The sequence below is a fragment of the Lethenteron reissneri genome, chromosome 56 (assembly GCF_015708825.2).
Source record: "Lethenteron reissneri isolate LAM-NWPU_2019-01 chromosome 56, ASM1570882v1, whole genome shotgun sequence".
NCBI classification, from domain to species: domain Eukaryota; kingdom Metazoa; phylum Chordata; class Hyperoartia; order Petromyzontiformes; family Petromyzontidae; genus Lethenteron; species Lethenteron reissneri.
The window spans coordinates 1,781,280-1,806,165 of NC_083834.1; the positions used below are offsets into that span (position 1 = coordinate 1,781,280).

Below are 24,886 nucleotides of genomic sequence, written 5' to 3' on the forward strand. Positions count from 1 at the left end.
CGAGGCAAAAGCTGCCGCCAGAAGCCATCATCACGAGTTTGCGTGACGACGGTTCATGCTGCGTGACGAGATCGGCGAGGTTTTGAGGTGTCAGTTTAGCACGCAGTCGTCGGCTGTAACAGGAGAAGCCAGTACAGGGGAAATGTGGCCTCCACCTGCTCCGTCTGCACGGGATCCATTGTTTGCCCCTCGTATGTGTAGGTTTTCTCCCACATGTTAAACATTAATTGTCCGAAAATACCTTAGTGTCCATAATACAGGTTTTTTTGGGTTAGATCGCGTAAATATATAAATGTGTGGGCAGCGTTGAGTCTATGGGAAACTTTGAGTCTATGGATAGTGTTGAGTCTATGGATAGTGTTGAGTCTATGGGCAGTGTTGAGTCTATGGTGCAGTGCTGAGTCTATGGGCAGTGTTGAGTCTATGGTGCAGTGTTGAGTCTATGGATAGTGTTGAGTCTATGGATAGTGTTGAGTCTATGGGCAGTGTTGAGTCTATGGGCAGTTCATCTTCTTGGTTCTTTCGGTAAAGTCACGTAGAAGGGAAGTAAGAGTTTTATTATGTTTTATTTTTATTATTTTATTACTTCCCTTCTACGTGACTTTACCGAAAGAACCAAGAAGATGAATTCCTGCAGTCACGAAAGCTTTAAATCGAAATCTATGGGCAGTGTTGAGTCTATGGGCAGTGTTGAGTATATGGTGCAGTGTTGAGTCTATGGGCAGTGTTAAGTCTATGGGCAGTGTTGCGTCTATGGGCAGCGTTGAGTCTATGGGCAGTGTTGAGTCTATGGGAAATTTTTAGTCTATGAGCAGTGTTGAGTCTATGGTGCAGTGTTGAGTATATGGTCAGTATTGAGTCTATGGGAAATGTTGAGTCTATGAGCAGCGTTGAGTCCATGGGCAGCGTTGAGTCTACGGGTATTGTTTAGTCTGTGGTGCAGTGTTGAGTCTGTGGTGCAGTGTTGAGTCTATGGTGCAGTGTTGAGTCTATGGACAGTGTTGAGTCTATGGTGCAGTGTTGAGTCTATGGGTAGTGTTGAGTCTATGGTGTAGTGTTGAGTCTATGGGCAGTGTTGAGTCTGTGGTGCAGTGTTGAGTCTATGGTGCAGTGTTGAGTCTATGGGCAGTGTTGAGTCTGTGGGCAGTGTTGAGTCTATGGGTAGTGTTGAGTCTATGGGCAGTGTTGAGTCTGTGGGCAGTGTTGAGTCTATGGGTAGTGTTGAGTCTATGGGCAGTGTTGAGTCTATGGGCAGTGTTGAGTCTATGGTGCAGTGTTGAGTCTATGGGTAGTGTTGAGTCTATGGGTAGTGTTGAGTCTATGGGCAGTGTTGAGTCTATGGGTAGTGTTGAGTCTATGGGCAGTGTTGAGTCTATGGGTAGTGTTGAGTCTATGGGCAGTGTTGAGTCTATGGTGCAGTGTTGAGTCTATGGGCAGTGTTGAGTCTATGGGTAGTGTTGAGTCTATGGGCAGTGTTGAGTCTATGGGTAGTGTTGAGTCTATGGGCAGCATTGAGTCTATGGTGCAGTGTTGAGTCTATGGTGTAGTGTTGAGTCTACAGGCAGCGTTGAGTCTATGGTGCAGTGTTGAGTCTATGGTGCAGTGTTGAGTCTATGGTGTAGTGTTGAGTCTACGGGCAGTGTTGAGTCTATGGGCAGTGTTGCGTCTATGGGCAGCGTTGAGTCTATGGGCAGTGTTGAGTCTATGGGAAATTTTTAGTCTATGAGCAGTGTTGAGTCTATGGTGCAGTGTTGAGTCTATGGTGCAGTGTTGAGTCTATTGGTCGTGTTGAGTCTATGGGCAGCGTTGAGTCTATGGTGCAGTGTTGAGTCTATGGTGTAGTGTTGAGTCTATGGGCAGTGTTGAGTCTATGGGTCGTGTTGAGTCTATGGGCAGCGTTGAGTCTATGGGTCATGTTGAGTCTATGGTGCAGTGTTGAGTCTATGTGCAGTGTTGAGTCTATGGGCAGCGTTGAGTCTATGGGTCGTGTTGAGTCTATGGTGCAGTGTTGAGTCTATGTGCAGTGTTGAGTCTATGGGTCGTGTTGAGTCTATGGTGCAGTGTTGAGTCTATGTGCAGCGTTGAGTCTATGGGTCGTGTTGAGTCTATGGTGCAGTGTTGAGTCTATGTTCAGCGTTGAGTCTATGGGTCGTGTTGAGTCTATGGTGCAGTGTTGAGTCTATGGGTCGTGTTGAGTCTATGGTGCAGTGTTGAGTCTATGGGTCGTGTTGAGTCTATGGTGCAGTCTTGAGTCTATGTGCAGCGTTGAGTCTATGGGTCGTGTTGAGTCTATGGTGCAGTGTTGAGTCTATGGGCAGCGTTGAGTCTATGGGTCGTGTTGAGTCTATGGGCAGCGTTGAGTCTATGGGTCGTGTTGAGTCTATGGTGCAGTGTTGAGTCTATGTGTAGAGTTGAGTCCATGGTGCAGTGTTGAATGCATGGGCAACGGAGAAGGGGTGAGGCTTTGAGCGAGGCACGGAATGAGGTGAAGGAAGGGATGACGATGATGCCATGACGGATGGTGGTGACGACGTTGGACGATGCGGTGTGTGTGTGCTTGCGTGTGTGTGCGTGTGTGTGTGCGTGCGTGTGTGCGTGTGGGTGTGCGTGTGTGTGTGCGTGTGTGTGCGCGTGCGTGTGTGTGCGCGTGTGTGTGTGCGTGTGTGTGTGCGTATGTGTGTGCGTGCGTGTGTGCGCGTGTGTGTGTGTGTGCGTCTGTGTGCGTGTGTGCGCAGCGGCCTTGGCACGAGTACGAGCACAACTTCCAGATCATGTACCGCGTGGGCATGGGCCACAAGCCGCCGCTGCCCGAGCGGCTGAGCCCCGAGGGGCGCGACTTCCTGGCTCTCTGCCTCGAGAGCGAGCCCAGCGACCGCTGCACGGCCAGCCAGCTGCTGGACCACGCCTTTGTCAAGGTGCGCACACTCACCACTGTGGATAATCATACTACTACAACTACTACTACCACTACGCAGACAGAGGCACACACACACACAGCTGCTGGACCACGCCTTTGTCAAGGTGCGCACACTCACCACTGTGGATAATCATACTACTACAACTACTACTACCACTACGCAGAGAGAGGCACACACACACACACAGCTGCTGGACCACGCCTTTGTCAAGGTGCGCACGCTCACCACTGTGGATAATCATACTACTACAACTACTACCACTACGCAGACAGAGGCACACACACACACAGCCAGCTGCTGGACCACGCCTTTGTCAAGGTGCGCACACTCACCACTGTAGATAATCATACTACTACAACTACTACTACCACTACGCAGACAGAGGCACACACACACACAGCTGCTAGACCACGCCTTTGTCAAGGTGCGCACGCTCACCACTGTGGATAATCATACTACTACAACTACTACCACTACGCAGAGAGAGGCACACACACACACACACAGCTGCTAGACCACGCCTTTGTCAAGGTGCGCACGCTCACCACGACACGACCGCAGCTCCCCACTGTGGATAATAATACTACCACTACAACTACTACAACTACTACCACTACTACCACTACGCAGAGAGAGGCACACACACACACGGCCAGCTGCTGAGCACCGCTGTGGTCACAGTCTCCCTGCACACTCCCTCACTCACCCTCACTCACCCTCACTCACTCACCCGCACTCCCTCACCCTCCCTCACCCTCACCCCCTCACCCCAGGTCTGCTTGGATCAGGATGAAATCTGAGCGGATCGGTCGACGCCAACCGTGGCCTTAACCCCGCGTGACCTCCGGCGACCTGCGGTGACCTCCGGCGACCTCCGGCACGCGGCGTCACCGCCGGACAGATTGCCCCCCCCCCCCCCTCCGTCATCGCCGGCTGCTCCACCGGCGCCCGGCGGCGCTACGGGGGGAGGGTCTCTCACCCCCCCGACCAGACCGTGGCGCCGGTCGCGTCTCCCGCGGCGGTTCGCGAGCGCAGCGCCGACGAGCGTCGCCGGGGGCGGCGGTGAGACACGGGGGGGGGGGGGGGGCATGGGACCCGGCACCGGACTCTTGAGCGGCGTCCGTCTGCCCCACGCCGCCGCCGCGGTGGTTGGCACCGCTGGCGCGGCACCGGCACTCCTCGAGTGTGACGGGGCCCGGCGAGCTGACGACGACGACGGCGGCGGCGACGGTGACGCAAGGGAGAGCTGGGAGGGGGTGCGCATCACCACGCCGGGGCGCGGCAGTGCCGACCGCCGCGCACGGTGCCTACGTGAGAGCGCGGCGGTGCCGGGCGTCGCCGCGACGGTGAGCGCGTCCCCCCGGGGCTCCTCGTCTTTGGCGGCGATTGGGGGGGGGGGCGACGTCCTCGCGGCCGCCGAGCCCGGCAAAGCGATCGCTCTCGTCGGCTGTAGACGCCACCTGGACCCGTGGGTAGGGGGGGGGGCCGGAACGTTGCACGCCGGGCCCGCTGTGGCCACCGGCCCAAACGTATGTCGCTCTCGTCAATCGTCAATCGTCGGCCCGGGGAATCGATTCTTGCCCCGAGGTGGCGGAGTGCGTCGGGGCGAGCCGCCCCCCTCGCCCTTCGGGCGCGTCCGTCGCCACCGCTGTCTCTCTCCCCCCCCGCCCCCGTCCCTCGTGCAGCGTGAATTGTAAATAGTCGTTGCGTGTTCCGGTCGCCCCTCTCTCTCGATGTCGACACGGTTGTTGCCCAAGTGGCTCGCGGCGCCGTTGCCACAGTCGTAACGGGGCAAGCCATCGGGCGGGCCGCACGCACATGCACGCACACGCACACGCACATGCATGCACACGCACGCACATGCACGCACGCACACGCACGCACATGCATGCACACGCACGCACGTGCACGCACGCACATGCACACGCACGCACATGCACACGAACACACAAATACGCACACGCGAACACACGTGAACGCACATACACGCACGCACACACACGTACACACGCATACACGTACACAAACATGCATAGACACGCGTACACACACACACGCGCACACACGCACACATGAAGAAACACGCACACTCCACACCCTAGCCCCCCTCAAAGGGAAGTATTACGTCACCTACCCAGCCCCTCCCCCCATCATCTCCCCGTTCTCTACCTCAACGTGCCCCCCGCCCCCTCGTAAAGCCCTCCCTCCCTCCCTCCCTCCCTCCCTCCCTCCCTCCCTCCCTCCCTCCCTCCCTCCCTCCCTCCCTTCCTCCCTCCCTCCTCTCCCTCCGTGCTACTTAGACTTAGCCCCCCACCTGAACTGCTGGTGGGGGGGGTGTGGGGACGTTTGGTCGATGCAGCCTCCCAGTGTCTACCACCCCCCCCTGCCATCCCAGCTGTTGCCCACAGAACGTCACTCCCACACTGAGGCGCCCCTCCCCTCTCTCCTTTCCTCAGCCACTCGGTTCCATCGCTGCACAACCTCCACGCCTGTAAATGATGACTCGTGGCGGTGTTTGTTGTTGTTGTTGTTTGTTGTTGTTTTTTGTTTGTTGATGCTGCTGCTGACGACGTTTACCAGCCGCGCGGGTTTGTTTGACCGCGCGGCGCGCCGAAGCGTCGTGCCGTGAGGAGTGCACAAAGTGGTCGGTGCCAGACCAGGCCTCGGATCTCATTTTAGCAACTCGTTTTTATTTTAGCGAGTGACGGTTCGCGACCGCCGCTCCGCGACTTGGCGACGAGTGAAACCGAAGGTCCGGATGTGGTCGGGCGGGGTCCGGTGGGCACAAGAGAAACGGATGTCAGGGGTCCCCCACGAGGTGACCCCCAGGAGCGCCAGCTGCTGCTGCTGCTCCTGCCGCCGCCGCCGCCGCTAAACAGATCCGTGGCCTATTGCGGACAAACCTGAAGTGAGAAATGTCCCCGTGATGAACCCAACCATGTAAATAGGAGCCGGTGGATTGGTTCGTTTGTACTTTGGATGTTTTATGCAACCGTCCTTGTTTGCGTGCGCCGGGCGGGCGGACGGAGCAGTGGGCGCGGCGCGGATTTTGAGCCGCGCGGTTCCGCGAGCGACTCGGTTTGCGCTCCTCGTGGGGGCGGGCGTGTGGACCCCCCGTCTGTGGAGGAGCCACCCCGAGTCTCTCCCTCCCGCTGTGTGCACGAGAGCTGTCGTCTCCACCACCCCCCCCCCTCCACAGATCGAGACTCTTGACGACCGTGTAGGCGACGAAGCTCTTCGAGCGATCCGTTAGTCGGCGATTTGACGACACGCGTGGGTCCACGTCGTCACGTGGGTCCACGTCACACGTGGGTCCACGTCGTCATACGAGGGTCCACGTCGTCACGCGTCCCTAACCCCGGAAGGTTCGACGGCGACGTGGGCTCACGAAGTCCGATTACCGCGCGGTTACGAAGCGAGCCCCCCCCCCTCCCCCCGCGTGCGCGCTGCGACGTCGGAATCACTGTCTGCGTTTTCGCGATGAAACTTGAATCGATGGGCGCTGCTGCCGCTACTGCTGCTGCTGCTGCGACCGCTGTGTGTGGCTGCTCGCGCGGTGCGGAGACGGGGCGTGGTGGACTGTGTTGAGCCGCGAGCTTGAACCGGCGTCCACTCTGAGCTACGGAAATCTATTTAGTTGGAACCGCAACGGTGTAACCGCTATTGGCCAAACAAATCTCGCAGTGCTGCAAAAATTACCCGCAAATGACTCGGCTAGGATCTCGCACACAGCAGCAGCCACATCATCGCCTCCCCGACTGCGAAATCTTAGCAGGGCCCCCCGCCAGAAGCGTCGTCGCACGGCATCGCCGGCGACGACGCCGTCGGAAAGAAGACGCCGCCGTTTGCGAAATGCCCAAAATGGTGGCGAAGTTTCCGAGGTTAGACAAGCAAAAATGTGTACAGCCGAATCTCATCGCTGGGCGTGAAGTCAAATATCAATCCACTGCCTGGGATCGGCCGTCCATTCCCGACACCCGTTCCTCCCTCCCTCCCGCGCGCACTGCGCTGACTCTAGTTGTGGTGGTGGTGGTGGTGGTGTAAAAGCGTTCGTTTTAAAATGGTCGTAGAGTTTGGAGCTGTCGGTCGACGCAGCGCGAGAATCATTTTACAGGGCGGGGGGGTGGGGGGGGGTGCCGTTTGTAAAGGCCAGATACATTTTTACAACAAGAATGATACCTTCGATTGGTAATGTAAAAAAAGATTTAAAATAAGAAGCATAACCAAGAAGATAAATATATAGCGGATGATGACAATGATTGTTGTTGTTGTGTAAGATATAGAACTTAGGTGTCTCGTACTCTGAACGACGCTGGACGGCCACGCGTTGAGCTCCCGTGAGCTGGTGGTCTAGGCAAGGCTGGCGGCACGCGCACCGGCTGCGGGCGAGCGAGCGACTAAGCAGCGCGACCTCTCTCGGCGTTTCACTTTTATTTTGGCGGGGGCAGGGGGGGGGTTGTTTTAGTTCCGTTGTTTTGTTTTCTGATCTTCCCCCCCCCCCCCCCCGAAAGCTTTATCTCAGAGGACAAAAAAAATCTAAATATATAAAATACCTCCCAGCGATCGTGCCTTCACAACCAAACCCACGCCCGGTTACCCAGCCGCGTGTAAACAACCTCCTCAATCTATTCTCGTTTTTTGTTGTTTAATTTACCGCGGCCGCCGCCGCCGCGATTATTCGCGTCGGGCAAGCGCCCGCGCTGGAACGTCGCGACCGAGGCCACGGCGTCCGCAGAGACGAGGCCCCCCCCCCCCCCCCGGCGAGCCCCGCGCGGGGCAGCTCACCCGCTCGCCACGGGCTGCCGCGCGTGACCGCGCCCCGGTTCCCCCGTCACCGCCGCAGGTTCGAGTGACCGCGGCAGTGACGGCCAAACGCCTGGGACCCGTGGGGGGGGGGGGGTCCGACGTCGACACCATCGTGTACAGGAAGTTAGTGACTAAGTGTTCATTGTTAGACTCTGCAGGGTACTCCGCGCGGCGTCACACGGTCGCCGACGCCGCTTTAGCCGGGGCGCGCGCCACCGCGCCGAGCGTCGTGCGGCGGAATGGGCCGATGCCGGCAGCGGATGAGGGGTCGGGGAAGCTTCCATGCCTCTCTGTATTACCACAATTCAAGTGCAATTCATGATAAAAGCTACAAGTCGTTGTTTTCTCCCCGCCCTCGTGGACTCGCTCTTTTGCCTGCCGCGTCGTCGTCGTCGGTCCAGCGAGTCGGTCGGGTCGGGCGTCTGCGAGCCGCCACGCGGCGCGTCCGAATGCCGACCCGCGTCTCCGCGTGCGGGCCGATCGTTGCTGTGACTACGCGGAGCAACGCCCCGTCCTGCTGAAGTTGGCCGAGGCCGCCAAACTAAAACTATCAAGTCACGTCGGTAGAAAGTCTAGAAACAATAATAGATCACGGCGTTTCGATCGCAACGCAAGCAACCGTCATCAGGTGCGATCAACACAGCAGGGGAACTGCTGACGAAGGAGAAAGATTAACACGTAGCAGGCTTTCGCGACCAATATTCATAATCAACGTTTTTGGGTTTAGATCGCGTTATTTATAAATGTGCCGTAACCCTCCACCACCCGACACGGCCAATCAGTAAACAAAGTGTCAAGTTGACAAAAGACAAATAGTTCACTGCTTTAGCCCGCCGGTGTGGCGAATTGCCCAATGATGCTGGATGCAATTACCAGCGAAACGTCGTACTCAAATTGTAAATGTTGTGGTTTCACGCTTCAACACACCGGTGGGCTAAAGCAGTGAACTATTTGTCTTTTGTCAACGTGACACTTTTTTTACTGATTGGCCGTGTCGGGTGGTGGAGGGTTACGACACATTTATAAATAACGCGATCTAAACCCAAAAACGTTGATTATGAAGGAGAAAGAGCTGCTGCAACAAGAGGTTTTATAACGAAGGAGGCAAGCAGCTGATGCAGGCTGCTTCTAAATGGTAGACTACCTCCGCTGTACTTAACTCAGCTCACTTGGTTTCTCTAATCAAGGACATCTCACTGTCCAGATGATTTGCTTGTCCGTTTCGATGGCGTCTCTCTGTTCACCAAGGTAGCTGTGCCTGGCACCATTGCAATCATTGAAGACTTGGTCCAACAGGGACTGAATCCTGATGTACCAAGTTTGGTAAAGCACTGCCTTACCAACACTTCACAGGGAATGGTACATTCTACAAACAAAATGAGGGCACCCCTATGGGTTCTCCCTTATCGCCAGTGGTAGCGAATGTTTTCATGGAGAAATTTGAAACAGATGCCATCCAGACATCCACCCTACGTCCTTCCTTGTGGAAGAGATACGTGGATGACACTTTCGTCATCTGGCCACATGGCCAGCCAGCACTGAACCAATTTTTCAACCACATCAATTCCATACACCCAGCCATCAAATTGACCATGGAAGTGGAAAATTATGGCAAGCTACCATTCCTGAATGTTTTGATCGAAAAGAGACCTGATGGCTCGTTGGGACATTCCGTCTACAGGAAAGCCACCCACACGGATTCCTATCTAAAGCCTGATTCCCACCATCATCCAGCCCAGAATAATTCCCTCATCAAAACACTACACCATAGGGCCCGTTGCATCTCCGACCACCACCGAGCCAGTGAGCTTGAACACGTACACCAGGCTCTCGAGATGAATGAATATTCAGACCGCAAAATCCGCAAAGCTGAATCCCCAACCATAGGGAGAGAACCGTCTGAGGACCCAATCAAAACATCACCTTGCCATACATAGCAGGTGTTACCAAAAAGATTTCCAAAATCTTGAACAAAGAAGATCCAGGTTCGATTCAACACAGTACACACAATCCGTGATTTGATCCCATCTGTGAAGGATGTGATTCCTGACATGCAATACCCTGGCGTCTACAAACTAAGGTGTGTCTGCGGCAGCAGTTACATTGGGGAAACTAAGCGACATGTCTCGGACCGTGTTCGCGTACACAAGGCAGATTTGAAACACGGCAGAACCAATACCTCTGCCGTGGCTGATCATTGTTATAACGCAGTGGGCTCACACGATATTGTTTTTTTCCGAGACCAAGGTACTCTGCAAACCTTCGGGCTACCACCAAAGATTTGTCCATGAAGCCATCCAGATATATAAACACAATTTCAACCGAGAAGATGGGTATAAACTGAGCATCATTGGAAGGATGTTATTAACCGGTTTAGGTCATAACTGGCTGTGATGCCCCCCCCCCCCTTCCTACCTGCCGTTAGCAGCTATTCTCGACTCTCTGAGTCACATTCACGAACACAGCTTCTCTCTCTCCCGCTGCCTCCGATTATCTATGCCCCCCCCCCTTTCTCCCCCTGCCTCCGATCTCCCCCTTGTCTCACGCTCAGCAGTCGTTTATGACTCTTGGGCTATGCCCATTTCTACCCTTTAGAAGCAGCCTGCATCAGCAACTTGCCTCCTACCTTATAACACGTTCCTTCGGAGTGGGCAGGTAGGAACTTGGTTGGACAGCGCATTCGTGCACTACAGAAAGCTCGCGGCCACGTGACGCACTTCAACCAATCCGGGAGCGTATTACATGTTTAGGAGGGGCTATGCACGACAGACAAATAGCATTGGTCAATAAAAAAACCCATTTTTTGGTCCTGGACTTTTGCAGCTGTTTTAGACTAATTTCAGGGTGCTGATTCAAAATCTGATCTCAGATTTGCTCTATCACATCTCATTTTTATGCTATCGGCATACCCCATTTTCATTGATATTATCCGAAATTAACTCTGTCACTTATGATTGCAAGTTGTTGCGAGTCAGTGACTGCTTTAGTGTTAAAATATGGTGTTGTATTTTTAGGATAATGTGTTTATAATATCATTTTGTGTAGATATCCATATTTATTTAATATTTTTCTTCTGCAGTTTTTATTGAAAATGCAATATTTGATATCTCAAAACCCTGATGTGATAGACAAAAACTGATGCCAGATTTGGAATCAGCACCCCAAAATTACCTTACAACCGTTGGAATACCTTATGCCAGAAAAAGTGTGTTGACCAGTTTAATCCCTGGTGCTAGGCCTCGGAAAGGTAAGGTAATTTACCCTTTTTACCGGGTAAAAGGGTAAAGGTAAAGGTGTCGACATGCCAAGGGGTAAGGTAAAGGGTAGGGTAAAGGTAGCTCGAAGTATTACCCGGTAAATACGGTACCTAGTTTACCACTAAAAGCTCCGTGGCGCAGTCCGTGGCCTCCATTTAATAAGTAATATTTTTAAAACTTTATTTAAACACGCTTTTATTAAATGTACTCGTAATGACAGAACTCCACGACTCCAGGAAGTGGCCCCGAAGCGTACCACAACGTAAGGGACCGTGGTGATTTACAGCCAACGTCAGTTGACCGTGGACAATTAGACCCAAGCCGAAACATAACATATAAAAAAGTCTTTTATGATAGAATATAGTGTTGTCATCAGTATGACATAAGTATACCAAGTTTGCAGTCGATACCACATTAGGAAGTGGGTTAAAATTTAGTTACAAGATTTGAGGAGACGACAACGACAACAACGACGACAACAATGACAACAACAAGCGTGTAAAATTGGAATCATCGAGAGTATTCTATATGTATAAAGCGCTCTACCTGCCGTTTACCGTTATAAACCTTTGTCATGTGTAGTAGTTCCCCAGTAATGACCCTGTAATCGGGTAATGTGTATGGGGTAAGGGTAAAAGGTAGGGTAAAAATAGGCTCGTGTTTACCTTTTACCTTGCCGAGGCCTACCTGGTGGGCAGTGTGGAACTGTTGTTCCTACCTGTATGACCTCTTGTTGCAGCAGCTTTCTACTTCGTCAGCATTTCCCCTGCTGTGTTGATCTCACCTGATGACGGTCACTTGTGTGGCGATCGAAACGTCGTGATCTATTATTCTTTTTCTACGTGACTTGACCGAAAGAACCAAAGAGTATGGGGATTCCTGCAGTCACGAAAGCTTAAAATCAAGATTAAAACTATAAACTATATATTTTATTTTGCCAGGTAAGACCCCACTGAGCTATATATGTAGCTCCTCTACTTTCAGAAACGACCTGGCCCATCACGAATGATAGCTCGACGAAATGGTCCATCGTCACGGGGATCTTCATAGCAGCCAAACCACTCGAACGCGGGACGTCGATTCTAAATGTGGAGGGAAAAACCGGAGGACCCGAAGAAAAATTCACGCGGCCACGTAGAGAGCTAACTCCAAATATACAGCAGCAGGCATCAGGGACGGGATCGAACCCACGACCCCCTGTAGACCAGGCGAGGTAGTTAACATCTCCTAGCCACCGTGATAATGATGAGAGAGAGACACGCAAACTCCAAATATACAGCAGCAGGCGTCAGGGACGGGATCGAACCCACGACCTCCTGTAGACCAGGCGAGGTAGTTAACATCTCCTAGCCACCGTGATGATGATGAGAGAGAGACACGCAAACTCCAAATATACAGCAGCAGGCGTCAGGGACGGAATCGAACCCACGACCTCCTGTAGACCAGGCGAGGTAGTTAACATCTCCTAGCCACCGTGGCACCCCTTGGAAGAACACGGTTCCTGGACCACCTCAGCGAAGGGTCACCGCTCTCTCTGGACAAGACGAAGAGGTTTAGCGCTCACTGTGATCTACGCGAGCCCAGCCGCCGGGTGAAACGGTACGCGACGCCGCGTATCCGAGGTGGGAGAAGACACCTTCGTTTATTTCACTTTTTATTTCTACTTTGAGACTCAACATTGCCGTACGTATACACCCCCCCCCCCCCCCCGGACCTCCCTGCTTTGACCCACGGGCAGGTGGAGGGCGATCGCACCGACGCGGCTTCAACGCTGCGACGTGCCCTCGACTCGTAGCGTCGCCTTGCCTGGAATGATGTCCCGGACGTTTCGTGCTCCACGCTCCACGCGGAACTTTCTGCGGGTGGCTTGAGATAAGCTCGACAGAAGATCCCCAGGCGCGTAGGGGGCGGGGGGCGGGGGGGGGCACGCGAAACGTCGAGACAATGTGCCGAATGACATAGCGGCATGATCCGAAAGACACATCGGAGAGACCCGTTATGCTGTACACCCATATTCTACAGACGTGTGTGTGCTGTAGGTGTCTGTGCTGTAGGTCTCTGTGCTGTAGGTGTCTGTGATGTAGGTGTCTGTGCTGTAGGTCTCTGTGCTGTAGGTCTCTGTGCTGTAGGTGTCTGTGATGTAGGTGTCTGTGCTGTAGGTCTCTGTGCTGTAGGTCTCTGTGCTGTAGGTGTCTGTGCTGTAGGTCTCTGTGCTGTAGGTGTCTGTGCTGTAGGTCTCTGTGCTGTAGGTGTCTGTGCTGTAGGTCTCTGTGCTGTAGGTCTCTGTGCTGTAGGTGTCTGTGCTGTAGGTGTCTGTGCTGTAGGTCTCTGTCCTGTAGGTGTCTGTGCTGTAGGTCTCTGTGCTGTAGGTCTCTGTGCTGTAGGTGTCTGTGCTGTAGGTCTCTGTGCTGTAGGTCTCTGTGCTGTAGGTCTCTGTGCTGTAGGTGTCTGTGCTGTAGGTCTCTGTGTTGTAGGTCTCTGTGCTGTAGGTCTCTCTGCTGTAGGTGTCTGCACTGTAGGTCACGGTGCTGTAGGTCACGGCACTGCAGGTGTCTGCGCTGTAGCCCGGGCTGCCACGGCGACTCGCATGAGCAGCGTGCCGCTGGGCGCCAGGCCGAGGGTGTCCAGCGAGGCCGCGGCGTCGTCGCAGACGCGCGGAGGGAAGCCGGCGAGCAGCTCGTAGCCTGGAGACCGCCCCAGCCTGGAGCTGGCGGACACAGCACGGGTCACGTGACGGACACAGAACGGGTCACGTGACGAACACAGCACGGGTCACGTGACGAACATAGCACGGGTCACGTGACGGACACAGAACGGGTCACGTGACGAACACAGCACGGGTCACGTGACGAACATAGCACGGGTCACGTGACGGACAGCACAGGTCACGTGACGAACATAGCACGGGTCACGTGACGGACACAGCACGGGTCACGTGACGGACACAGCACGGGTCACGTGACGGACATAGCACGGGTCACGTGGCGGACACAGCACGGTTCACGTGACGGACATAGCACGGGTCACGTGGCGAACATAGCACGGGTCACATGACGAACATAGCATGGGTACCTGTGCGTGTCCAGGTAAGCCTGTAGGTGAGTGATGGTGTGTGTGTGTGTACCTGTGAGAGTCCAGGTAAGCCTGTAGGTGAGTGATGGTGTGTGTGTGTGTACCTGTGAGAGTCTAGGTAAGCCTGTAGGTGAGTGATGGTGTGTGTGTGTGTACCTGTGAGAGTCCAGGTAAGTCTGTAGGTGAGTGATGGTGTGTGTGTGTGTACCTGTGAGAGTCCAGGTAAGCCTGTAGGTGAGTGATGGTGTGTGTGTGTGTACCTGTGAGAGTCTAGGTAAGCCCGTAGGTGAGTGATGGTGTGTGTGTACCTGTGAGAGTCTAGGTAAGTCTGTAGGTGAGTGACGGTGTGTGTGTACCTGTGAGAGTCTAGGTAAGTCTGTAGGTGAGTGATGGTGTGTGTGTACCTGTGAGAGTCTAGGTAAGCCCGTAGGTGAGTGATGGTGTGTGTGTGTACCTGTGAGAGTCTAGGTAAGCCTGTAGGTGAGTGATGGTGTGTGTGTGTGTACCTGTGAGAGTCTAGGTAAGCCCGTAGGTGAGTGATGGTGTGTGTGTGTGTACCTGTGCGTGTCTAGGTAAGTCTGTAGGTGAGTGATGGTGTGTGTGTGTGTACCTGTGAGAGTCTAGGTAAGCACGTAGGTGAGTGATGGTGTGTGTGTGTGTACCTGTGAGAGTCTAGGTAAGCACGTAGGTGAGTGATGGTGTGTGTGTGTGTACCTGTGAGAGTCTAGGTAAGCCCGTAGGTGAGTGATGGTGTGTGTGTGTGTACCTGTGAGAGTCTAGGTAAGCACGTAGGTGAGTGATGGTGTGTGTGTGTGTACCTGTGAGAGTCTAGGTAAGCACGTAGGTGAGTGATGGTGTGTGTGTGTGTACCTGTGAGAGTCTAGGTAAGCCCGTAGGTGAGTGATGGTGTGTGTGTGTGTACCTGTGAGAGTCTAGGTAAGCACGTAGGTGAGTGATGGTGTGTGTGTACCTGTGAGAGTCTAGGTAAGCCCGTAGGTGAGTGATGGTGTGTGTGTGTGTACCTGTGAGAGTCTAGGTAAGCCTGTAGGTGAGTGATGGTGTGTGTGTGTGTACCTGTGAGAGTCTAGGTAAGCACGTAGGTGAGTGATGGTGTGTGTGTACCTGTGAGAGTCTAGGTAAGCCCGTAGGTGAGTGATGGTGTGGGTGGCCTCCATCCGGAGGAGGTAGCGCTCCTCTCCGCTCTCCGACCTCACTCTGAGGGTCGCGATGCGGCCAAACTCCAACCCCCCCACTCCCTCCCGCTCAGCCCTGCACGGAAGCGCACAGAGTCACACCACAATCACAACACACAGAGTCACACCACAATCACAACACACAGAGTCACACCACGTCACACCACGTCACAACATACAGAGTCACGCCGCGTCACACCACGTCACAACACACCGCGTCACAACACACAGTCACACCACGTCACAACACACAGAGTCACGCCGCGTCACACCACGTCACAACACACCGCGTCACACCGCGTCACTCCGCGTCACAACACACAGTCACACCACAATCACACCACGTCGTTATTATAACAATGCATAATGACGAGGGGTAGTGTTAGGCAGTCCCTCCAGAAAAACGCGGAGTTTTTTGGTGATTGTTGCGGGCAAAAATCGTTGATTATGCGGCACGTTTTCTTAAAAAATGCGATGGAATATGCGGGATATTTATGCAATTTTATGCGATTAAATTGCGGGAACTTGCAAAAATTGCGGTTTGATGAAAAAGAGAAAAAAAAGTGATTCCCCCAACACCCTATTCACTAGGCTACTACTTTAATGTAAAGAGTCATTTCTTATTACTTCCTATGATAAGCAAGCATACTACATCACAGAAAGTGCTGGGAATATTTAAGTTCTCATCTTGTTTTATTTCAGACCTTAACAAACAGATGGCTCAAACTTACAAAACATTGAGTCGAACAAGTTCTGTAGCTTTACAAAATGAATATGCTACAACTTCTGTAAAAATGAATAAATAAAATATTAAAAAATAAAATGTGTGCTTCCTGTTTTACAGAGGTAGCTATACAAAACAGACATCTTCTGTTAAAATAAGTGTTTTCAGTGCACAGTAACGTAAGCAATACAGTAACAGTACAGTCTTACAGTAATGTAAATTTACATACTAACAAAAAAGTGCAATCTTACAACTGTAATGAGTGACGTCACTTCATAACGTTCCCATGGCAACAGGGGAAATGGCTGCACTTGTGTGAAGTAAACGCAACATTTTTCAACTTTCTGCTAAGATATATGTGACTTTTTGCAACGAAAATGCGGGGATTATGAAATCATGCAAGCCCGCATATTTTGCGCGCGGAAATCTGCAATTTATGCGGCGAAAGTGCGGCGTATTTGAAATAACGCGCCCCCCGCATAAATATGCGGACTTTGGCTGATTTTGCGTGGAATCTTGCGATCGCATAATCGCGTTTTTCTGGAGGGACTGGTTAGGGGTATTGGTAGTGGTTGGGATAGTGATAGGAGTTGGGGTAGTGGTAGGGGTTTGGGTAGTTATCGGGGTAGGAGTTGGGGTAGTGGTAGGGGTGGTGGTTGGGGTAGGGGTTGGGGTAGTGGTAGGAGTGGTGGTTGGGGTGGTGGTTGGGGTAGGGGTTGGGGTTGGGGTAGTGGTAGTGGTTGGGGTAGGGGTAGGGGTAGTGGTAGGGGTTGGGGTGGTGGTTGGGGTAGGGGTTGGGGTAGGGGTTGGGGTAGGCGTGGTCGTAGCTGGGGCGTGATGGGCTAGGGGTGAAGAGATGGGTGACAATGATGAAGGTCGTCGTCATGGTGATCATAGTGACGATGACGACGATGATGATGGTGACGACAACGATGGTGACGAGGATGACGCCGCTGTCTCGCCTGTCCACGCTGGTCTCCACCGTGATGAGTCCCCTGGTGCGAGTCTCCGGATCGTCGTCACCCTGTGAGCGAGACCAGCAGAGTGAGACCAGCACGAAGCTTCGGGTCTTCTCGGCCACGGTCATTCCCTCCCTTCTCTACGCTTGCGAAGCGTGGACCCCCTAATGGAGCATCTTCGCCGGTTAGAAACATTTAGGCTGGCCTGCCTACGATCCATCCTGGGTTTAACCAGGCTGGATTGTGTGAGGAGCTCACAAGTCCTTGAAAGATCTAGGCAAAGTCCCATCGGTGAGCTCATCCAGCAGGCAAGGCTGTGTTGGCTGGGTCATGTAGCCCGCATGCCCAGCCACCGCATGCCTAAACAGCTTTTGTTTGGCAGGATCGAGGAGGCTAAACGGGCGCGGCACGGGCTAGAGAAGAGATGGAGTGATGTGGTACAGGAGGACGTGGGGCTGAGTGGACTTGCCGATGACTGGTACCAGCGGTGTCAAGATCGGCCTCTGTGTAGGAGGCTCGTGAAGGACGCTACTGGGGAGTTGGAGGCAGTCGCCCTCCAACAACAACGGAGGGGGGAGGAGCAACGCTCACAACAACGAGTGGAGCGCCGGGTGGCATTAGCACAGCAAGTTGGCACAAGTAGGGGGCACAGGTGGTGCATCAGCCAGTCATCTCAGTCAGTCGACCCGTGGCACCTGGGTCTGCCCCGTGACCTCCTGCCAGCGGGCGTTCGACACTTCACGTGGCCTCAACGTGCACATTACCTGGCACAAGCGTCGTGGTGACGTCACCGCCACTTAGTGGCGAATGGCAGTTGTTGTTGTTATTTATCTGTACATATCTATGTGTCTGGATGATCTTTAAGTCTGTATGTATCGTATGTATCTATGTGTCTATATGTATTAATGTATATCTGTGTGTCTATACATCTGTATGTATCTATGTATCTGTATGTATCTCTATGTGTCTTTATGTATCTATGCATCTGTATGTATCTATGCGTCTGTATGTATCTCTATGTATCTATGTGTCTGTATGTATGTGTATCTATGTATCTGTATGTATCTATCGTGGGGAGACGTAGCGTAGCGGTTCGCATGCTGCGCGATGAACCTGCCTACCCGAGTTCGATTTCCCGCTCACAGCCACCAGCACCGGTGACGATTCTCTGCACCGGTCCTGGGCCTCTCCCCGAGGTGGGGTTTGGTGCTGGGCACCCACTCCCTCGTGTGCCGTGCGGTTCTTCATCGGTGCAATTGGCTAACAGCACTTGCCCCAACAGTCTGTTGAGGCTATATGGGGGATCTTTGTATTTTGTGTGTAGCGCAGCTGTTAACGCACTTCGCTATGAACCCAGTATCTCGAATTCGATTCCCGCTCACGGCCAACACCAGTGACGATTATCTAAATCGGTCCTGGGCCTCCCCTAGGTCGACTCAGCCTCAAATGAGTACCTGGTGTCGCGGTGTGTAAACATCGCCACTGGAGAAACAAAGGCGGCCGGGCGTGGTGGTGTTGGCCACCCGCCCCCTCATCGTGTGGTGCCGTGCCGGCCTTCATCGGTGCAATTCGCGAACAGCACTTGCCCCAACAGTCTGTTGCGGCTACACGGGAGAGGGGGGTATCTTTGTCTTTGTGTGTGTGTCTCTGTCGATACGCACCATGAGCAGGCTCCGCACGGACGCACGGACGGGCACGACGCTGCCTCGCTTGATGACGCACGCGGGAAGCTTGCTGACGAACTGCTCCACGCTCACACCACACTCTTCTCACGAAACACAGAGACAGAGATCACCCGTGTACAGCCTTGACGGACTGTTGGGGCAAGTGTGTGAATGAGTGTGTGTTCGCTGCGTGGGTGTGTAGGTGTTGCTCACTAATGGCACTTTCCCCAACAGTCTGTTTAGGCTATACGGAGGATCGTTGTCTTTTGTAGGTATTCATGTGTGTGTATGTAAGCGGCAACAAACCCCCTACCTCCTTGTTGGTGCCGGACGGTAACGCTGTGGTGAGCAGCAGTGCCATGGGGGGAGGGCAAATTTCGATTGGCCATTCCCCTCATGGCGATTGTAGCCACCACAGCGGCCAAAGGGTGCTCTGGACGGGTGCGAGTGGCTGGTAACCCCTCCACCATCAATCCAGGTACCACTAAACCACGAAATAAAATCTAACTAAGCTTGTGCCGGAGGGCCCGGGGGACAGGCATCCATGACGTCTCCTGGCCAAACCCCATTTGGCGGAGCCAGGAGACTGAATCCTTACCCTCGGGGTTCCTCCAGAAACAGAAAAAAGCCACTGTGGGTGGCCACGTGGAATGTTCGAAGGCTCACTGCGGACGAGAGGCTGCCACTCCTCTGTCGGGAGCTGGACCGGTAACGCCTGGATCTCTGTGGTATTCAGGAGGTCCGGTGGACCGGCTCTGGCTGCTGTCACCATGAGGGGTGGACAGTCCTCTGTTTGGAGCAGGAAGCTGCCAAACAACATGGAGTGGCTCTTCTTATGAACAAAAGAATGAAGGGGGCGTGGGAGCATGGCGGTGAGGTGTGGGAAGCTGTAAGCCCCAGGCTAATTTGGGCTCGCCTTCCCATCAACCAGAGGTGAGGAGTGGTGGTCGTGGTTACTTATGCCTCCACCGAAGACGAACATCCGTGGAGGGATGCAGGCAAGGCCGATGAGTCAAATGCCTTCTATGACCTCCTGTCACGGGTGCTAGCTCAAGTGGCCCCTCGGGATAGAGTCATCTTGTTGGGTGACTTCAATGCCCGAGTTGGTCATGATGCTGGAACCTGGTCTGGAGTGATTGGAAGGCATGGGCCAGATCAGCTCAATAACAACGACAGGAGGCTGCTAGATTTTTGTGCAGCCCATGGGCTTGTAATTACCAACACGCTGTTCCGGTATTGGCGCATCCACACAACATCATGGATACATGCCGGGTCCAAGCAAGAACATCTGCTATACTACATAGTGACGGAACAGCGGATGCGGGCCCATGTCCTTGACACCAGGACCTCCCGTGGAGCTGATCTGCCCACTGACCATCGACTTGTCATCTGCAAGATGCGCCTGCCATTTTTCCACTCCGGTGGTGGGTGTACACCCAGGACCCCATTCAAACCATAGTGGTCTGGTCTCAGCTAGATGATGAAAGTTGCAAGCAAGAATTTCATCATCGCTTGCGGCTGGGGTTGGCATCGTCCCCCACTCCTCCTGATGTTGAAGGGAAATGGGCAAGATTTAGGACCGTGACTCATGCAGCTGCAATGGCTGCTTTGGGTACACGGTCCAGACCTCCCCAGAGACCCTGGCTGACCGAGGAGGTGTTCAGGCTGACAGAGAAAAGCGACAGGCCCACTCTAATTGTCTACAGCATCCCACGCCAGAGTATGAGGATGCTTACCGCAGCCTTCACTCGGAGGTTCAAAGAGCCGTGAGGTGCTGCAAGGATGGGTGGTGGTCGTGGGTAGCTGAGGAAATGGAATCTGTCTCAGTGGCCCACGATCACAATCGCTCTTAAATTCAATCAAAAACACAACTTCCAGCACCACACCTATTACCATCATTAAGAGAAAGAACGGTGATCCAATCTCCGACCCACAGGAACAGGTTTGCAGATTTGCTAAGCATTTCTATGAGGTCCTGGGGGAGGGTAAATCCCTCAGTCTGGAAACATCATGGAGAAAAGTGGGGATGACCCTGCTGAGGCTGCGATGCCTCAAATATTGGAAGAAGTCACCCCCTGTGAGTGGCTGGCTGAGGTGCCATCTTTTGAGGAAGTACTGAAGGCGATCCAGAATCTGAGGCCAGAAAGGCACCGGGCATAGATGATCTCCCAAGCGAAATGCTGAGGGAGGGTGGCGTTTGTGCACAGACTGCCCTACATGACATTATAATAACAGCCTGGACCACTGGACTGGTTCCGCAGGATTGGAAGTATACCCTGGTGGTCCCCCTCTTTAAGAAGGGGGACAGAGAGTAACAACTACTGTAACAACTACAGGGGTATTTCACTCCTCAGTGTGCCGGGAAAGGTCCTGGCAAGGATTATTTAACATCGCCTTGCCAGGCACGCTTAGGAGAGGCCTGCAGAGCCCCAATACGGTTTCAGGAAAGGGCGGTCCTGCGCAGATGCCATATTTTCTGTCCGTCTGCTACAGCAGAGATGTAGGGAATTCCAACAAGACCTACATCTCTGCTTTATTGACCTGGTCAAGGCCTATGATACCATCAGTAGGTCTGGGCTCTGGATTGTTCTTCGTGCTTTTGGAGTCCCTGACTCTCTGCTCACGATTATTAAGGACCTTCATGATGGTGAGCAGGCCCAGGTAAAACTACATGGCCGAGAGTCGGAGCCATTGCCTGTTCACCTTGGGGTGTGAAAGGGATGTCCTCCGGCTCCCACATTATTTAACATATATTTCGACCACATAGTTCGTGAAGCCTTCAATAGCTGTACCGGAGGAATATTCCATTTGATACAGATACAATGGGAGGCTGATCGATGCCCGGAAGCGGTCAAGGGATGTCTCCCTATTGGTCAACCATGTTACGTATGCGGATGATCTGGTAATTGCTGCTCACTCAGAAGAGGAGTTGGAGGCGCTGCTGCTGCACCTGGAGCTTGCCACTAAGAGGTGGAGCCTTACAATCAGCCCCACCAAAACTAACCACCTGCCTGGGTATTTTGTACCATCGGACACTCCACCCCCACAACTCCCAATTGGTGATGGGGCAGTTGTGGAGAGAGTGGAGAGTTTCCCATACATGGGCAGTGTGCTCATGACTGACTCCGGTTTGACAGCAGAGGTCTCACTCCGAATCAGTCGAGCAGCATTATCTTTTTATCGGTTGTGTAACGCTGTGTGGAAGCTACCTGGTCTGTCGCTCCGCACGAAGCTTTAGCCTTCTCGGCCACAATCATTTCCTTCTCTACGCATGCGAAACGTGGACCCCCCCAATGGAGCATCTTCGCCAGTGAGAAACATTTAGGCTGGCCTGCCTACGATCGATCCTGGGTTTAACCAGGCTAGATTGGGTGAGGAGCTCACAAATCCTTGAAAGATGTGGACAAAGTCCCATCGGTGAGCTCCTCCAGCAGGCAAGGCTGCGTTGGCTGGGTCATGAAGCCCACAGCTTTTGTTCGGCTGATAGAGGGGGCTTAATGGGCGCGGAATGGCCTAGAGAAGAGATGGAGTGATGTGGTACAAGAGGATGTGGAGCTGAGTGGACTTGCCGATGACTGGTACCAGCGGTGTCAACATCGGCCTCTGTGGAGGAGGCTCGTGAAGGACGCTACTGAGCAGTTGGAGGCAGTCGCCCTCCAACAACAACGGAGGGGGGAGGAGCGACGCTCACAACAATGAGCGGAGCGCCGGGTGGCTAAAGCACAGCAAGTTGGCACAGTAGGGGGCACAGGTGGTGCATCAGTCAGTCATCTCAGTCATCTCAGTCAGTCGACCTGTGGCATCTGGGTTTGCCCGGTGACCTCCTGCCAGCGGGCGTTCGACACTTCAGGTGGCCTCAACATGCACATATCCTGGCACAAGCGTCGTGGTAACGTCACTGCCACTTAGTGGCGAATGGCGGTTGTTGTTGTGTGTGAGCGGGAGTGTAGTGGGGAGCGGTGGTGTAGCGGTTCACCCACTGCGCTATGAACCTGGCGACCCGAGTTGAATTCCCGCTGATGCTCAACACCCAGTGACGATTATCTGAACCGGTCCTGGGCCTCCCCTAGGTCGACTCAGCCTCAAACGAGTACCTGGTGCGGTGTGTAAAAATCATCGCCACTGGAGAGACAAAAGCCGCCGGGCGTGGTGCCAACCACCCACCCCCTCGTGTGCTGTGCTGGCCTTCATAGGTGCTACTCGCTAACAGCACTTGCCCCAACTATCTGTTACAGGCTAAACGGGGAATGAGTGTGTGTCCGTGTGTGTGTCTGCGCACCAGCCGTTGCTCGCCCACTCCGCTCGCTCCGCTCCTCGGCGTGCGGCTCCACGAGTCGCGACGTCTCCACCCCGCCTCCTCCTCCTCGTCCCCCCCCCAGCGTCTCCCCGTGGCCAGGGAAGTCATCTCCGAGACGGCGCTCATGGAACACCTCGCCCCGCCGGTCCGTCACCTGCCCGCCGGCGCCCACGGGAGCCAACAATCAATTCCAGTCGTTGGCTCGGAAGCGGCCGCAGCTGCTGCTCCGCTCGCCACGGTGACCAGGAGATGCCGACCAATGGAGCTGTTCTCCCGTAACGCGGCGGCAGTGGCTAAACTCAACTATACACTCACAATAAAGGTTTGTGGGTTAGATCGCGTAAAGTATAAATGCATCGTAACCCTCCAGCCAGGAAAGGTTCATCATGTAAGCAAATTGTTTACTACTTCGGCCCACCGGTGTGTGAATAATATTGGTCGCGAAAGCTCCTTCTATGTGCTAAACTAAACTATGAACCATGTTTTATTTTACCAGTTAAAGCCCACCTGAGCTGTATAGCTATTTTTTCAGAAGCGACCTGGCGATCACGAATGGTAGCTCAAAGAAGGGGCTGACCTGGATGCTACTTTAGTGTCACAACAAAGACATTGGGATGCTGCTGGATTCTTCTAGAGGCTACCTAGCGTCACAACAAAGACATTGGGATGCTACTGGATTCTTCTAGTTGCTACCTAGCGTCACAACAAGGCATTGGGATGCTGCTGGATTCTTCTAGTTGCTACCTAGCGTCACAACAAAGACATTGGGATGCTGCTGGATTCTTCTAGAGGCTACCCACAGCTTTTCCTCAGTCTTTGTTGGGTCCTGCGTATGCACCTCTCGCATTACCGCGGGCTGTGCCTTACCCTAGAATATTAATTATTTATCACGTGGCATCACAGTGGCTAGGAGATGTTAACTTCCTCGCCTGGTATACAGGAGGTCGTGGGTTCGATCCCGACCCTGACGCCTGCTGCTGCTGTATATTTGGAGTTCGTGTGTCTCTCTCTGTCTTCCCTTGGTCGCGTGATTTCTCTCCGGGCTCCTCCAGTTATTCCCTCCACATTTATAATTAACGTCACGCGTTCAAAGTAATTTGGCCGCGATTAATGTCCACGTGGTGATGATGATGATGAGCCACTTCGTTCACGGCCAAGTATTGTAAATTATTGTGAAAATTCGGTTACAGTTCCTATGATCACTGTTTCATTGCTTTTATGGCTTTATCTTGGCGATTTTCGAAAAGTTTTTCGGTTTGGCCATCTTTGTTTGTTGTAGTACAGATGTAATGCGAGCATAAACGGGGTGGTTGCTGGCCTCCGCGCCACTCACACCGGAGCGTGTGGGAGGAGCCACTGCTCACCTCGGCTTCAATGGGAGACGAGGCTCCAATGGGAGACGAGGTGAACGGGGGGCGGAGACGGGGGGCGGAGACGGGGGCAGTACGGGAAGGAGGAGTCAGGGTCACGTGATGGGGAGGATATAGAGAGAGAGCCGGAAGAGATCGGGGAGTGGGAACGGAGCGAGAATAGGGGAAGCCACGCTGGGCAGTGTGGAGGAGCGGCGCCATCTGCCACGTGGTCGTAGACCTACGCACACCGTCGGCCAGCGGTGTGCGTGGGGTAGACGGGGCTAGCGGTGTGTGAAGGGCTAGTAGAGTGTGCGGGGCACACGTAGCTAGTGAGTGACTAGCGGAGTGTGCGGGGCACACGGAGCGAGCGGTGTGACTGGTGGCATGTGCGGGGCACACGGAGAGAGCGGAGCGGCCACACGGAGCGTGCGCGGGGCGCGCGCGGAGTCCGCGCAGGTCCGGTCGAGGACCAGCGGGGTGCGATACGAAGAACCTAAAATAAACGACAACGGAGACCAAGAGAGCCTGACAGAGTCGTTTATTACACAGAGTTAGACTGATGGCCTTAATCTAAGTTGTCTTGTGGTTGTTGTTGTTTGACTTGCATCCCACTGAGATTTTTGCACACAGTGTTGGTGTACGGT

General features: G+C 53.7%; 2 protein-coding genes across 2 annotated transcripts in view; one reads left to right on the forward strand and one right to left on the reverse strand.

Annotated features, from left to right (window-relative positions):
- Positions 1-8,056, forward strand: part of MAP3K4 (mitogen-activated protein kinase kinase kinase 4) — a 106,292-nt gene extending 98,236 nt beyond the window's left edge. The window contains exons 28-29 of the mRNA XM_061574745.1: positions 2,736-2,915; positions 3,692-8,056. Coding sequence (XP_061430729.1) covers positions 2,736-2,915; positions 3,692-3,718 — 207 coding nt within the window. The 3' untranslated portion in view covers positions 3,719-8,056. The remainder of the gene's footprint in view (positions 1-2,735; positions 2,916-3,691) is intronic.
- A 4,482-nt stretch (positions 8,057-12,538) lies between these two features.
- UBXN11 (UBX domain protein 11) overlaps positions 12,539-24,886 on the reverse strand; it is a 54,143-nt gene continuing 41,795 nt past the window's right edge. The window contains exons 11-15 of the mRNA XM_061574689.1: positions 22,873-23,044; positions 18,591-18,694; positions 16,933-16,994; positions 15,176-15,322; positions 12,539-13,688 (exon numbers count right to left, since the gene is read on the reverse strand). Of these exons, the coding sequence (XP_061430673.1) occupies positions 13,517-13,688; positions 15,176-15,322; positions 16,933-16,994; positions 18,591-18,694; positions 22,873-23,044 (657 nt within the window). The 3' untranslated portion in view covers positions 12,539-13,516. The remainder of the gene's footprint in view (positions 13,689-15,175; positions 15,323-16,932; positions 16,995-18,590; positions 18,695-22,872; positions 23,045-24,886) is intronic.